This window comes from Meles meles, chromosome 12 (genome assembly GCF_922984935.1).
Source record: "Meles meles chromosome 12, mMelMel3.1 paternal haplotype, whole genome shotgun sequence".
NCBI classification, from domain to species: Eukaryota; Metazoa; Chordata; class Mammalia; order Carnivora; family Mustelidae; genus Meles; species Meles meles.
Window position 1 is genome coordinate 71,937,340 of NC_060077.1, and position 16,760 is coordinate 71,954,099.

Genomic DNA, 16,760 nt, shown 5'->3' on the forward strand with positions numbered 1-16,760 from the left:
GTTCTTCCCGATACTTGTTGGCCTGTCTTTCTCAGTTTACCCATTTCGCTGAGTGTGTAGAGTTATTCATGGTGGTTTTAATTTCACTTCTTTGGTGAGTAATCACACTGAGCATCTCCCCATCTGCTTATTGCCCGTTTTCTTATTCTCTTGTGTGACGTGTCAGCACAAGTCTTTTGTCCATTTTTCTACTGAGTTACCCTTTTCCTATTGATTGTACCAGCTGTTTATATATTCTGGAAATGAGTCCTTTGTTGGATATATGTTCTGCCAACACCTAGAAGACATAGATTTCCGTCTGGTGTAAAGAACCTCTTTAGTAACGGAAGAGTCCAAAGAGAACAAAGGTGGCCGCAAATTAAAGATATTGAGGAGAGAACCCTGCACTGGGAGTATGGGCCACATACTAATGCCCATATGGGTAACATTCTGTAGTTAATCAAATCATGTACATATTCCAGACTTCATTTGAACCTTTATACAACCTGAGGAGATAACACTGATACCTGCTCATTTTAAAAATTCCTGTTTTAGGGGAGTCTGGGTGGCTCAGTCGTTAAGTATCTGCCTTTGATCTGCCATGATCTCAGGGTCCTGGGATCGAGTTCCACATCGGGCTCCCTGCTCAGCGGGATGCTTGCTTCTCCCTCTCCCACTCCCCGTTTATGTTCCCTCTCTCACTGTGTCTCTCTCTGTCAAATAAATAAAATCTTCCAAAAAAATTCCTATTTTAGGGTGATGGGTATTAAGGGGGGCATGTGTGGTGATGGGCAGTGGGTGTTATATGCAACTAATGAATTGTTGAACACTACATCAAAAACTAATGATGTGGGATGCCTGGGTGGCTCAGCGGGTTAAGCCTTTGCCTTTGGCTCAGGTCATGATCTCAGGGTCCTGGGATCGAGCCCTGCATTGGGCTCTCTGCTCGGCAAGGAGCCTGCCCCCACCCCCGCCCTACCACCTGCGTCTCTGCCTACTTGTGATCTCTCTCTCTCTCTCTCTCTGTCAAATAAATAAATAAAATCTTTTTAAAAAATTAATGATATATTATATGTCAGTTGATTGAACATAATAAAAGATAAAAATAAAATAAAATTCGTGTTTCATATTTAAGGCCGGCTGGCTTCCTAGGGCTGGCCCTCTGTCCTTACAGCGTATGCTCAGTGAGTGATGAAGCTAATAAGGCTTCTACCTGTTGCTGTGGATCTATGTGAGGGTTGAGGAACACATTCAAAATTTAGGCCAAATCTGCCCCAGCTTTTACTTTCTGTATGTGCAAGCCCTCACATTTGGCCAAGGATCAGTAGACTGCTAGGACCTGTCCATTGTCCTTTATGAGCAAGCATGTAACTTTCTGTCTACACAGCCTTCCTGACTCCCAAGAATATGTGGAAGCCCATTCAACTACCAAAGCCCATTATGACTGTCATGTTCCCCAGAACTTCCTGTAAATTCTTGCTGTTCTGCTGCTTGTCCCAATCAGTATCACCACCTCAGGCTAGTTGTGATGTTGGCCTTCTCTGACTGCCACAAAAACCACTATTATTTTGACAATGCCCCGAGCATGTATTTTTCCAAATGCTGCTCCCAGTCAAGTTGGCCTCCCCTGGTGGTGAGGTTGCAGGTCCTCACAGCCGGCCTTGCCCGGTGGAACTATTGCTCCATGTAGCTGAGGGGGATGTGGCAGCAGCTCCTGGCCAGGAGGCCATAGATTCCCACCATTCTCACCAAGGTTTTGTAGATTTTCTTGAATAAATGCTTCTCCATCTCTTCCATGCCTCTGGTCAATTTCCAGTGCTGAAATGGCTGTTTTTGACGGTTTCCCATTTTATCGTTGCCCTTTGGGGAGAGGATTTCCAGAGCTCCTTACCCAGAAGTTCCAAAAGTTCCCTCCCCGCCGTTTTTAAGGAGGCTCTCTAGAAGACACTAGAACACTTTGTCTGCAAGGGCGTATAAGCATCTTACTGATCACACAGGGCAGCCGTGGTTGTGGGTGGAAGGGGATTGCACAAGGGCGGAGATACAGATACAGGAGAGAGGATCATAGGGACTGTCATGGAGGCTGGCTACCATGCCATCCTCACCTCTCACCTGGGCTACAATGGTCATTCCTTAACTAAGTCTGTTTTAGTCTCCCCAAAATCTGTTCTTAGCCTTTGTCTGCAGCCAGCAACCCTCTTACATCTAATGTCACTCTTCTGCTCAAAATTCTGTAACAGCTTTTCATAGCCGGGGAAAAGCTAGTCTTCACTATGGCTCCAAGGCCTTACATCATTCAGCCCTCATGGCCTTTCTCATTAACCTTTTACCGCTTTGTTCCTCACTCACTCCACTCTGCACAAATGCTATGCCTCAAACACACTAAACAGATTTGTGCCCCAGGCCCCTTGCACTGGCTTTTTCCTCTGGCTGGGATGTCTCTGCCCAGATAACCATATTGCTGGTTCATTTGAGTATCAGCTGCTCCAAATGATCTTCAAGTACTCTTGCCATTTCCTGCTTTATAATACTTAATACGTTGTCTGGTTTCCTCTCCCAGGACATAAGCTCCACAAAAGCAAGGGGTTTGCTCTGTTCTTGCCAAAGTCACCTGCAAGGAAAATATTTACATAATAGTTAAATAAGTGGGCTAATGAAAGTGGCTATTAGGCCCAGCTCTGCCCTGTTGATAGGGTGATTTATGTATATGAGACAAGGCAATTATGTATATGAGACAAAGGCTAAAGAAAATGAGCATTTGAGTAGGGGGGGGTGGAGAAACTGTGGCTACTAATAAATGACCAAGAAAGGGAGGTGTGGAGGTAAGTCAGGAAAACAACTGTATGATATGAAATAAATCACTCACATATGTAAGTCTATGAAGGCTAAAAAAAGGCACAAAGTTTAATTTGAAGAAATAACATTATGTAGAATTATGCAAACTCAGAGAAATAAAGGAAGTTTATCCATGAGTTGAAAAGAACAGACCAGTATACTGTAGTTAAAGACATGAACGGACTGTGAAAAAATATATTAATGTCTCTGAAACTACGGTGGGAGCTTATCAGGGCATGCCCTCCGCATGGGATGAATGTTTCGGGGCAGCACTTGATGGAAGGACAGGATCTCCCGGATCTTGTCTTGGCAGATCTTGTTTGCTGCTACCCCTGCTTCAAACTCTCGGCGTTCCTCCTCCTTCTGCGCTTCCCGGGCCTGCTGCTGGTAGGACATTTGCATCTGAAGTTGCTTTCTGTACTCTTGGGCCAAACTGGAGCGCCTGCGGTATTAGAAATGTCAAGGTACAAAATTGTAAAAGCAAGCATTTGGATTCATTTAGGGCATCATAATTAAAATGTAACTTTTGAAGTCAAATTAAAATTCCCATTAAAATCAGGGTGATACAGGAAAAAATAGACAGAAAATTCAATAATGTGTTGATTTACACAATAATTAAGATAAACAGAACAAATATTGATTTTAGGGAGGGAATACTTCTGGCCCCCTCACAACATTTCCTGCTATCTGGAGTGAGTCCTTGGCCTCTCTCCAGCCCCTCTCTACTCTTCTCTGAGAAATGACTTCTCTACTGGTCAAACCAGGAACAGACTAGTCTGCAGGTTTTCCACTCTTCTGTCAAAGGGCCCCGCGCCTGTGGGAGAGAACCGGAGCAGGCTGGCATTGCTGGGGCCTGGCGGGGTGAGTGTGCCTCATTCTGTTCAGTATGAACTAGACGATTTCCTCCACATGTAAGCCACATGTTAAACATATAAACCACATTTTAAATTTTAAAGTGTGTTGTTTCGTTTTGTTTTGTTTTTACTGTGGTAAAAAAACACACAACGTAAAATTGACCACTGAACGATTTTTAAGTGTCTAGTTCAGTAGCGTTCAGTACATTCACGTGGTCGTACATCAGTTCTTCCGGGACGTGTTCATCTTGCAAACTTGAAACACTACACCCATTAAACAAGAGCTCCCTTTTCTCCTTCCCCCCAGCCTCTGGCGAGCACCATTCTATTTGTTGTGTCTATGAATTTGACTACTCTAGGGATCTTGTATAAGTGAAATCATACAGTACTTGTCTTTTTGTGACTGGCTTATTTCACTTAGCGTAATGCCCTCAAGGTTCATGCATGAGGAGGCATCTGACAGGACTTTCCTCCATTTTAAGGCTAACGAATATTCCGTTGTACGTATATAACCTATTTGGTTTATCTATTCATGTGTTAGTGGACACCTGGGTTATTTCCACCTCCTGGTTATTGCGAACAGTGCTGCTATGAACATGGCTGTATCAATATCCCTTCAACATCTTGCTTTCGATGATTTTGAATATACACCCAGAAGTCGGATTGTCGGATGACATGGTAGTTCTAGTTTTAATTTCTTTTTTAAGATTTTATTTATTCGTTTGAGAGAGAGACAGGGAGAGTGCAAGCAGGAGAGGCAGAGGGAGAGGGAGAAGCAGACTCCCCACTGAGCAGGGAGCCCCAAAGTGGGGCTCTATCCCACATCTTGGGATCATGACCCGAGCTGAAGGCAGATGCCCAACCAATTGAGCCACCCAGGCACCCCTATTTAATTTTTTGAGGAAACTTCATACTGTTCTCCATTTTATAATCATGGTCATGCCATTTTATAATCTATAAGCCGCATTTTTAAAATATCAGCTTTTATCAGAAAAGAAAGCATGCACACACCTCTGTGGCAGAGTCCATTTTCTAAAGATGGTCCCAGCAGCATCTCCCTCCCATGCGCTTTCCTGCAATGTGGACCTCTATTCCCCTCATCAAGAGGTGGAGCTTCTGTCTCCATCCCTTGAATCTGGATAGCCCCAGTGACAATTTTCATGACCAACAGATTATGACAAGTGATGCTACGCCAGTCCTAGGGTCAGCCCTTCACCGACCTGGCAGCTTCCCCATCCTGTCTATTGGAACTCTCCCTGTCAGAACCAGCCACCACACTGTGAGAAGCCCCAGCACATGGAAAGGCCACATGAAATTGTTCTGGGGGGCAATACCAGATGAGTCCCCATCTACAAGTCAGCACACGCTGCCAGCTATATGAGTAAGTATCTTAGGTGTCCAGGATGGTTGAGCCCTCAGATGAATGTAGCCCTGGCTAACATCTGACCTGAACCACATGAGGGACCTCAAGGAAGAATCACCCAAGGGAGCCCTGTCAACCAGAGAACCGTCAGAGATAATCATAACTCACTTGAAGGCACAGATCGTGGGGCATTCTGTTATGCACCGATAGGTAGCTCTGATACCTTCCACGCATACTCTTTTCCTTCTCTCAGTTGATTCAGAAGTTGGGCAGGGAAGCCTATTGCTATTTATCAGGTCCCCCTCACATCTCCAACAATAAACTTCAAAAATGAGGAGGAAAGACCTCCAGAGCAGAGGCAATAGCAGGAAATCAGTAGGGTAGGCCAGAAATTACTGTTAGTCCCCCAAACACTAGGCTCACACTAGGCTCAGGTACGTAAACCCGACTCTTCTCCAGAATGAAAAGAACTTATGTCTGTGTAACAAGTATGTGTGTCATGGGACAGGGCCAAAGGACAGGAAAGGGGAGCAACAATTAGAGGAACCAAGTCACCTTCCTCCACCACACTGGTCATCTGAATTGGGTATCTCGGTCATTGGTGAGAAAGGGGTGCTATGGTCCAAGAAATGCTGTGAAGAGGGATCTGCCTATTTCCTCTACCAGAGCCTGGTGGTGGCTCTCAGAGGGACCTTATCAGAGGAAGGCAGTGCTATTTCCCAAAGCACCTAGGACATTTCAGTTTTCCAGCAAGGCTACAAAAATTCTCCTGAGGACCTTTTGTATGGACTCCCATTCTCAGAAGCCATTTCTGCTACTCCAACTAATCAAGCCACACTGAGTTTCAGGGTTCATTTCATGTAAAAGAATAGTCTTCTTGTTATTTCATTAGGATTTAATGTTGGAGCCTTTTTTTTTTTTAAAGATTTTATTTATTTATTTATTTGACAGACAGAGATCACAAGTAGGCAGAGAGGCAGGCAGAGAAAGAGAGGGAAGCAGGCTCCTCGCTGAGCAGAGAGCCCGATGTGGGGCTCGATCCCAGGACCCTGGGATCACGACCTGGGCCGAAGCCAGAGGCTTTAACCTGCTGAGCCTCCCAGGTGCCCCATAGCCTATTTTTAAAAAATCGTTTTAACTTACTTTATTTTTTAAGGTATTCATTCATTTTAATACCTAATGTCTATAACCACGATGTACACAATAACAATAAAATGTTAATTTTACCAAGATGTTTGGTGTTTATTTTTATATGGAATTTTGTAAAGTGACTGGAACTTTTAGGACAAATGTAATACTGATGTAAAAAATGTCAGTAATGCATGAGTGATGGCACATTGTCCTCTGCCTACATTAAAAATCTTCCCCCCTTTTAGGCAGTAAACAATAATAAAGGAAACAAAATCATACCTTGCAAAATTCTCCTTCTCTTCACGGTTAAGCTCTTTCAGACCTTCATTTATGCGTTCCTGTTCCATAGCACGTTCTTCCTGTTCTTTTGCCTTTCGTTGTACTTAAGAAAAACAAAATTAATTTTTGGTAAATGACTTTCTTCAGACAAGGCTTGCTGGCATCCCTTTGGGCATCAGGGTCATCCTGTCTTTAGAGAGGCAGAGCCTATAATCACTGGACTGTATCTTAGGTCGATAGGGTAAAGTAGTCCTCTCCATCAACAGAAGAAGGGGATTTAGGTTTGAATGTGTGTGATCTACACAGATTTTACGCTCAATGATTTTTTTTTTTTTTTTTTTTTTTTTTTTTTAAAGATTTTATTTATTTATTTATTTGACAGAGAGAGATCACAAGTAGGCAGAGAGGCAGGCAGAGAGAGAGGAGGAAGCAGGCTCCCCGCCGAGCAGAGAGCCCGATGCGGGGCTCGATCCCAGGACCCCGAGATCATGACCCGAGCCGAAGGCAGCGGCTCAATCCACTGAGCCACCCAGGCGCCCCTACGCTCAATGATTTTTCACTGAAAATCAACGATCAGCCTTTTTCAAACCAGATTATCACTATTAGAACAGTTCTTACCTTTCTCATCTCGAGAACAACCATTTCTGTTGCCATTTATGTTGAAAAGAGTTTATGACAAAATAATTAGAAAAGGTCTAAGTTTATAATATATAAGGCATTAATAAATTAAAATTTAAAAACATAAGCATCCAGTAAGGGTGAAAAAATAACAAAGAAACCAGAGTTCACACAAGAATAAATACAGCCAGCAAAAACACAACTGAAATGTACAACTTTGGCCCCCAAATCCATTTATAGGAACTTTTCTTAAATAATCATATATAAGCCAAGAAGAACTATGTACAGAGATAGTAACCTGCAATTCTAAAATAGTAGTAAAAAGATTAAAGACAATCTGAAGGTCCATTAGTTGTGTTTAGATGAAATAAATCATGGTCCATTTTTATAACAGATTTCTAGGCAGCATTACAAATTTTATAATTGAAAAAAAAAGTGACCTAGAAAAATGTTTATGGTAAGTGGCAAAGGCAGGCTGTAAAACAATACATTCAACAGAAATCCTAATTTGCTACATACATGGTAAAAATACTAGAAGGAAATACACGAAGCTGTGAATAGTAGCTATTCCTGGGTGGTAGAATTATGGTTGATTTTGTTCCTTTGTTTAAAAATGGCCCTAAATACTTAAATTTTCCATGTTGTCTCAATATATTTTAAAATATATTTTTTAAAGATTTTATTTATTTATTTGACAGACAGAGATCACAAGTAGGCAGAGAGGCAGGCAGAGAGAGAGGAGGAAGCAGGCTCCCTGCTGAGCAGAGAGCCCGATGCGGGACTCGATCCCAGGACCCTGAGATCATGACCTGAGCTGAAGGCAGCGGCTTAACCCACTGAGCCACCCAGGCGCCCCTATATTTTAAAATATTTATCGGGGATAAACAGAAATCTTTTAGTTTATAGGCTTTTTTTTTTCTCATTTTCTTACAACTCCACCCAATACAGGCTTACCAATTTTCAACGGCTGTTTTAATTCCTGGAGTAGAGAATACATGATCTTTCTCTTGCCAAGACAACTAGTGTGAAGTCTAATAGTACCTGAATAGTAAATGTGTCTGTCTGCTGCCTTTCTGGTCCACTGGGCTGGACATGGAACAGTGGAAATCTGAAGGTGGCAGTTCACCCTCTCACCTTTCATGACCTTTCATTTGGAGCTGAGGGCATACAAAGGTGTGCTAAGACAGGGATGTAAGCAAGCCACAGTGAGAGTCCTAGAAAGAGGATTTATTAAGAATGAGGGGACATATTTGAGGAATGAGACATCTGAGCTGGCCTTGAAGGATCTGCAGGATTTCTCAGGATCAAAAGCATCATAGGCAGAGAAAACTACCCGAGTAAAGGTATGGAGGTATGGAAACACCTGCAGAAAGAAAAGACGGACAGATAAAAGGGAGGAGGGAGGTGTGCGTTGTGCCCTATCTTCTCACTTCCCTTTTATAGTCACTAAGGTGTACAGACCATTCAACGCACATGATTCCTCAGAATCTACTAGGATATAAAACTCTTCGTAAGTTTATACTCCAACGACTAAATTAGATAAGTTCTGCAAAGCAGGGGTCTTGCCTTAATCCTTTTTACATCCCTCATATCATTTTACACATAATACCTACTTAATAAATATTTTGGTTACTACTTAAGTTGAATTAAGGCGCAACTATAATATTATTATAATTCACGTCCTTACATTTTTCCTGAACTTGAAGTTTTCTTGTACACATGACCTCATTCACAAGTTGTCTCCTTGCCTCCTTTTCAAGTCTCAGCTCCTTGTCCTTCTCGGCCAACTTCCTTTCCTTCTCTGCCTCTAATATTCTGTCCAGTTCTTTCTCCTGAGCTCTCTCCTCCTCACGCCGCTGCGCCACATACTGAAGGTACATCTCCTGTTCTCTTGCCATCTCTTCCTACAAACAGAAGAATTACCTCATGTTGTTAAAATTGTAGGTGTGGTAATGGTATGGAGGATAAGTTTTAAAACAATCTTTTAGAGCTACAATCCCAATTTTTTAGAACTACATAATGAGACATTTATGGATGAAATATTCTCTCTCGTGTTTAGTTCAAAATATTCAAGAGCGGTGGTAGGGAATGGGTGGGGCACACACGAAATACAGAAAGGCCGTTAGCTGCTGGTTGTGGAAGCTAAGTGAAGGGCATATGGGTGTTTATTGTGCTATTCTTTGTACCTGTGCTTTATTATACATTTTTGAATAAGTTATTTCAAACACTTTCCCAAACTGTTTTTCAAAGCAGTTCCTGGATAATTTTCAATTATACAGCTTTATCTTCATTTATTTCCATTTAGGTAGGTTATGAAATTGTAACCTGATAAAGTAAGTCATTACTACTATGACAGCACTGCTTCTGACTACAAGATGGTCACTTGATCCTCTGATAACAGACATTCTCAGCCTTAGCTATACTCTGGAATCACCTGGGAGCTTTAAAAAGCACCAAGGGCTGAATCTCACCCTGAGAGTCCAATCTAACGAACAGTGTTTAAGTTCGCCAAGTGATTTTAATGTGCAGCTAAGACTGGGAACTGGGCTTTGCAATGCTGGCATTTTTAGTTGGCGTCTCTGTTGTTCATGGTATTATACTTGTGCCGTTCCATCCAATCTCTGTTCTGACTGCTTTTGAGAATATCATAAATCTGGGGGAGGACTGACAAGGTCTGAACTGTACCCTCAGAATAACTTGCATCCATAGTCTCATCTGTGGGGTAAATTTAACAAAAGAAGTGCAAAACTTATACTCTGAAAACTAAGAAATTGAAAAAATAAGTGGAAAGACATCCTGTATTCATGGATCAGAAGACAATACTGGTAAAATGGAAACTGTCTACATTTGGTCTACAGATTCAAAACAATCCCTATCAAAATCCAAAATGGTTTCTATGCATAAACCGACAAGCTGATTCCAGATTCATATGGAAATGCAAGAGAGCCAGAAAAGCCAAAACAATCTGAAAAAGAACGAAGTTGGAAGATTCACATTTCCTGATTTCAAATTTACTGCAGAGCTACAGTGATCAAGGCATATATATATGTGCTACTGGCGTAAGGACGGACACACAGATCAATGGAAAAGAATCAAGAGTCCAGAGATAAGCCCTCACATTCACCATCAACTGATTCTGACAAGTGTACCAAGACAATCCTATACCGTCTCTTCAACAATGGTGCTGGGACAACTGGGTATCTACGTGCAAAAGAATGCAGTTGGACCTCTACCTCACAACATACACAAAAATTAACTCAAAATGGATCAAAGGCCTAAATGGGAGAACTAAACCTATAAAATTTTAAGAAGAAAACATAGGACCACCATCTTCTTGACCTTGGGGTAGGAACTGATGTTTAGATATAACACTAAAAGCACAAGCAACAAAACAAAATGTAGATACATCGGACTTTACCAAAATTAAAACTTTTGTACTTCAAGGGATACCATTAATAAAGTGAAAAGACAACCCACAGGATGAAAAAAAAATATTTACACAGAGTTTATGGGTAAGGGACTTGTATCTAGAACATATAAAGAACTATTACAACTCAGTAATAAAGTCAAATAATCCAATTAAAAATTGGGGAAATGATTGGAATAGATTTCTTGAAATTTCAAATATGTTCAAATAGATTTCTCCAAAGAAGATATACAGATGGTTGATAGGCACAGAAAAAGAAGCTCAACATCATTAGTCATTAGGGAATGCAAATCAAAACCACAATAACAGATCACTTCAGACACACTAGGACGGTTAAAATAAAAGAGACAAACAATAACAAGTGCTAACAAGCATGTGGAGAAATCAAAACCTGCGACATTGCTAGTGAGAACATAAAATGGTGAAACCACTTTGGAAAACAATTTGGCAAGTACTCAAAAACTTAGGGTTACCTTAGGACTCATTAATTCTACTCCTAGGTATATGCCCAAGAGAAGCAAAAACCTATGTCCAAACAAATATTTATATGAGAATATTCAGAGTAGCATTATTTATAATAACCAAAATAATGCAAACAAATCAAATATCCATAGGCTGACAATGAAACATGGTGCATCGGTACAGTGAAGAATTATTCAGCCATATTAAAGAATGAACTATTCATACATGTTACAACATGGATAAGCCTTGAAACATTATGCCAAGTGAAAGATACCAGTCAAAAGGTCACAAAATATATAATTCTATTCACAATAAAGTCCACAATAGCAAATCTATAGAGACAGAAAATACATTAGTAGTTGCTTAGGAATGGGGGTAAGGAGGGGCACCTGGGTGGCTCAATTAAACTCAGGTCACAATTCCAGGGTCCTAAGATCCAGGCCCCAAGTTGGGCTCCCTGCTCAGCGGGGAATCTGCTTCTTCTTCTCTCTCTGTCCTATCCCCCACTTGTGTGCATTCTCCAACCCTCCCTCTCTCTCTCAAATAAATAAATAAAATCTGAAAAAAAAGGAATGGGGGCAAGGCGTGGGGAAGAGGGAAGAGTGAGATAATAAAAAGTTCTAAAATTGACTGTGGTGATGGTTGCACACTTATGTGAATATACCAAAAAGCCACTGAATATATATTTGAAATGGGAAAATTGTATGAATTATACCTTAATGAAGCTGTTAAAAAATAAGATAAAATTATCTGATGGAGAACAAAAAACCCAGTAATAAAAAAAAAGAAAGAAAAAAAGAAAGAAAAGAATCCAATTAGAAAACAGGAAAGAAATATGAGAAAACATTTCACTGAAGAGGATATACATATAGCAAACAAGCACATGAAAAACTGATCAACATCATTAGTTATTATGGAAATGTAAAATAAAAAAAACAATGAAATATCACTATACATCTATCAGAAGAGCTAAAGTAAAGAAGAGTGCCACCACCAAATGTTGGTGAGGATGTGGAGAAACTCAATCATCCATTCGTTGTTGGTAGGAATGTACCATTACTGATCACATGGTAAAGCTACTGTGAAAAATAGCTTGGCAGTTTTCTTTAAAAACAAAACAAACAAACTAAAACCAAACATGCAATCACAACTAACCTTCAAGGCCTTTTCCCCACAGAAACAAAAATTTGTGTTCACACAAAAACCTGTACACATGTAAATGGTAAAAACAGACCATGGTGCAGTCTTACCATGAACACTACTTGACAATAAAAATAAACACTACTGATACATCCAATAACCTGGATAAATCTCCAGAGAGTGACACTGAATGAAAATGTCAATCCCAAAAGTTTACATACTATATGATTCCATTTATAGAACACTCTTGAAATGACAAAATTATGGAATGGAGAACAGGTAGGCAGTTGCCAAGGATTAAGAAGGGGATGAAGACAAGAGGGAAGTGGATGTGGCCAAAGAAGGATTCTTCAGAATCCTTGTGATGGGAATGTTCTGTATCTTGACAGTTCAATGTCAATATCCTGGCTGTGATATTATACTATAGTTATTCAAGACATCATAGAGAAAAACTGAATAAAAGGTCCATGGCATCTCTTTGTATTATTTCTTTCAACTGCATGTGAATCTATAATTATCTATAATTATCCCAAAATAAAAAACTTAATTAAAAAAATAGTAAAAGATTCCTGGTTTCCAATCTGGTATATAAGGAGCTTAGAAGTGCCACTCTGGCATTCTAACAATAAGCAAAACGCTTAATAAATCAGCTTTTAATTTTAACTTAATAAATCAACAATCTTGGGGCGCCTGGGTGGTGCAGGCTGTTAGGCGTCTTGGTTTCAATTCAGATCGTGATCTCAGGGTCATGAAACCAAGCTTTGTGTTAGGCTCAGTGCTCAGCATGTTCTCTCTCTCTTTCTCTCTCTCTCAGAAATAAAAAAAAATCAATCTTAAAAAGAAATCAACAATCTTGGTTCCATAAGAGAAGTGAGGTCACAGGGCAAACCACTGCCCCCAGATTGGAGAGACAGACAGGTAAATACAGACAATGACAAATTACCATAGTGGAAACCCATGAGCAGAAACTTCTATGGGAACCAGTGCTGGGATAGGAAAACCTAGGAATGCAACTGATGCATTGCTAGGGGCTCAGTGCAGACATTTCTAAGAGTTAAAAACTCTAAGGGGACCCAGTCATGAAAGGTGGGGAAGACCACACTTTTGTGAGTTTTACCTCCTGAAGCTCTACCAAATTCTCACAGTGAATATCAGAGAAAAAGCCTTTCATGCTTCCTGCAGCAGAAGAAATGGAATCATTTTGATATACACCACCAGAACATGCTGTTCTTAGGTTTGCTCTCAGGAGCAAATATTTAACCAGAGCCTAACCTGCTGCGGTTTTTTTCTGAGCCTAACTGACCTGAGAGGAGGGAAATCCCAACTCCAGGACCCCTGTAGCCTTCCATGTGGGAAAACGGAAACACCACAATCAAGGATTCCAATGACTAGGGAGAGTCCAGACCCAAAGGCACCAGCTCTGAAGACAGAGGGAGAATCTCTTCCTCCACTTGACTGGATTTTTATGGCTTGGAGCTGACCTCACTCTTCTATTGTAGTTATTACCACAAAGGCTCAAAGCCAGCAGAACACTAGATGAGGCCTGAGTCCTCTGTAACACTGGTGTGGTCCAATGGGTCTAGCACATCTCTGAACATAGCAGCCCAGAGGACCCAGATTTTATCTCCAGTCTTGAAGAGGCCCCAATTGTCCATAAATCTAGATAATTCTTCCTACAGACAAACTGCCTCCCAAATTAGCAGGGCCATGTGCCTCCACTTTGTGGGGACCTCCCATACTATTCAGCAGGCACTGGAAGGAGTAAGCTTGATGGCACCCCATGAAAGAGACACTTGACTAGACTCCCAGATTTTATAATACCAAGGCAGCCCACAAGCCCAAGGCTAGCTTTCAGGTGCCAAGCCTGCAACCCACCATGTAGAGCAACCTTCCTGTCTCCTGGTCCTGGAGCTCCCATGCCAAATCTGTCAGGAAGCAATGTCTGTGACCTTTTAAATAGCAGGGGGCCTTGTACTAGCAGCTCCACCAGTTGGGGTGCCTAGCGATCTTATATTGAGACAATATGAAGTAAGCTCCTCTCTTTAAAACAAGTGATTACCTCACTACAGAGCCCAATGTTAATGTCTCAGAGGCCTTCAGAGATCCCAAGGCTCCCTCTCTCCCAAACAACATCCCTGACGGCAGGCTTGACAATCTTCCAGAAAACGACCCTAGGGATTCGGCAGTTCCTCAGAGCTCGTCCCATCTGCACAATTGTCCATTTACGACTCTGGTAGCCACTGGGACAAAGGCAATCACCAGACATTCCTGGCTCTATTAGACACAGATGCCCAAGTCAGTGATTCTAAACTCAGTCATGGGCACCATGCATTCCTTTCCAAGGTGCACCCTGGGCAACCCCACAGAGCTCACTGAGATCTGCTCAACTAGCAATAGAGCCCATACCTGGAGTTCCACCCTGAGCCAGGCCTCTAGTATGTACAGTTGACCCTGACTGTGGAAATGCAAAATGCTACAGCCACTTTGGAAGACAATTTGGCAGTTTCTTAGAAAACTAAACATATTCTTACCATATGACCCAGAAAATACACTCCTTGGCATTCACCCAAATGATCTGAAAACATACAGCCACACAAAAGCCTGCACACAAATGTGTATAATAGCTTTAGTCATAATCACTAAAAGCGGAAGCAACCCACGATATCCTTCAGTAAGTGACTGGATAGTCTGTGCTCCATCCACACAATGGAATATTATTAAGAGTGAAAAGGAAATGAGCTGTAGAGTCAGGAAAAGGTATGGAGGAAACTTAAATGCACAGTACTTGGTGAAATAAGTGAATTTAAAAAGGCATCATACTGTATGATTCCAACTTGATGACATCCTAGAAAAGGTGAAACTGTGGAGACAGTAAGAAGATATGTAGTTTCTATGTGGTTTCTATGGGTTTGGAGTCAGGGGAGAGGAATGAACCAGGGGAGCACAGAGGATTTTAGGATAGTGAAATTACTGTATGATACTTTCATGGTGGCTACATGTCATCTTACATTCGTTCAAACCCATAGAATGTACAACACCAAGAGTAAACCTTCATGTAAACTATGGACTCTGGGTGATAAGGATGTGTCGATGTGGCTTCATCAGTGGTGACAAATATCCACTCTGGTTGGGGGATATTGGTAGCACAGGAGGCTACGTCCTATGTAGGGGATGTAGGGGCAGGGGCTACCTGGGAAATCTCTGTATCTTTCACTTAATTTTGCTCTGAACCGAGAACTGCTCTAAAAAATAAAGTTTATTTTTAAAAAGAAACAAAAAAAAAAAAAATAGTACCTACGGGAAAGGCACAATGACCTCAAGATTTCAATACAAATTTCAAACGAACAGACAACAGAATACATACCCAACGCTTTTCTCTACTCTCTGCCTGACAAAATTTTACATATCTTTCAAGGTCCAACTTGAATACCACTTCTTCAGTGACATTTTTGCCAGCTCCATGGCATACTTAGTCACCCACTTCCTTCTCTCCCATCCTGCTATCACAATGCTAACTCCACCTTATAGGAAGGCTCCAAATTCAATGGGCATCAGAATCCCCTGGGGGAGCTTGTTGAAACAGAGTTCTTGCTCCTGCCAAGATTTTGATTTGGAGACTCTGATTCTGGAGGCTATGAATTTCTATTTCTAACATCCTCCCAGATGATGCTGACATTGCTGGTTCATGGACCACACTTAAGAGTAGCATAGTATGGTTCACACGTGGCTGGCTCCTGTAAGACCGAAAGCTGAGCGAGCTATCTTATTCAGCACATAGTAGTAGCACATTCTGAATAAACATCTTACTCTTTTTTGCTTCTTTTTATCAGCATCTTCCTGTAAGTCTTGAAGGGCCCTTTGTACAAGCTTCATGTCCAAATCCTGTTCTTCTCTATATTCCTGCTGAATATGTTCTATCTTCTCTCGGAGGGCTTTCTGCAAAGCAGCCCTAATTTCCTGTTTTGCCTTCTGTTTCTTTAGCTTATCCTGTTCATTCTCGAGTTTCACCTGTGCTTTGTCATTTTCCTAAGGCAAAATAATAATGAAGATTACGCATCAGTACAGTTGGACAAAACAAAACAAAAGGTAATGCATTTCACTTAAGAGACTGAGAATCAAGTGTTTCTTGGAGATACACACACCTGAATTTAGAGGGACTGTAAGATGGAAAACTTGACTTTTCGTTGCTGAGTCAGCAATAGAACTTTGTGCTGTGCATGATTATGAAATAATAAATGGTTGTGGAGTTCAAAATACAGAAAAGTATAGAGAGAAATCACTTTTAATCCTAGTACCCACCACCCACTACCACACTCAACATTTCAGTGTATTGGCCTTCTAGACTTTACTCCTCTATGTACACCTACAACATCCAGATATGGCCATATTATTAAGGAGCTATAGGAGCCCCAAACTGGAAAATGTGCCATCAGCTACATATACAAAATTAAATTGTATGCATTTTGTTTTTTAAAAGTATTCCCCCATTCCTTTCATTTTCTTATCTTTCTGATCCTCTGAGGTGGCTTAACTGCCTGGCCAATCAAGCAGTTTTAACTAGGGCACCAATATTGTAAGGCATTGTGGGTATGCTAGAAAATCTGGGTACAGTATAAACTGCAGCATTAGTCCTTGTGCCAGAGGCAGCTGAGCAGTCCTGGAGGGAAAAGTA

General features: G+C 41.2%; 1 protein-coding gene across 11 annotated transcripts in view; it reads right to left on the reverse strand.

Annotated features, from left to right (window-relative positions):
* Positions 1–2,878: 2,878 nt before the first annotated feature.
* The window catches only part of MBD1 (methyl-CpG binding domain protein 1), a 50,293-nt gene continuing 36,411 nt past the window's right edge, over positions 2,879–16,760 (reverse strand). For 3 of the 11 annotated variants that reach the window (XM_046024192.1, XM_046024191.1, XM_046024196.1), the window contains 4 exons: positions 15,896–16,114; positions 8,747–8,963; positions 6,442–6,544; positions 2,883–3,256 (listed from right to left, as the gene is read on the reverse strand). In XM_046024192.1, coding sequence (XP_045880148.1) covers positions 3,028–3,256; positions 6,442–6,544; positions 8,747–8,963; positions 15,896–16,114 — 768 coding nt within the window. In that variant the 3' untranslated portion in view covers positions 2,883–3,027. Of the gene's footprint in view, positions 3,257–6,441; positions 6,545–8,746; positions 8,964–15,895; positions 16,115–16,760 lie in introns of all 11 variants that reach the window. The other 8 variants (XM_046024197.1, XM_046024194.1, XM_046024200.1 and 5 more) reach the window with 6 other exon arrangements.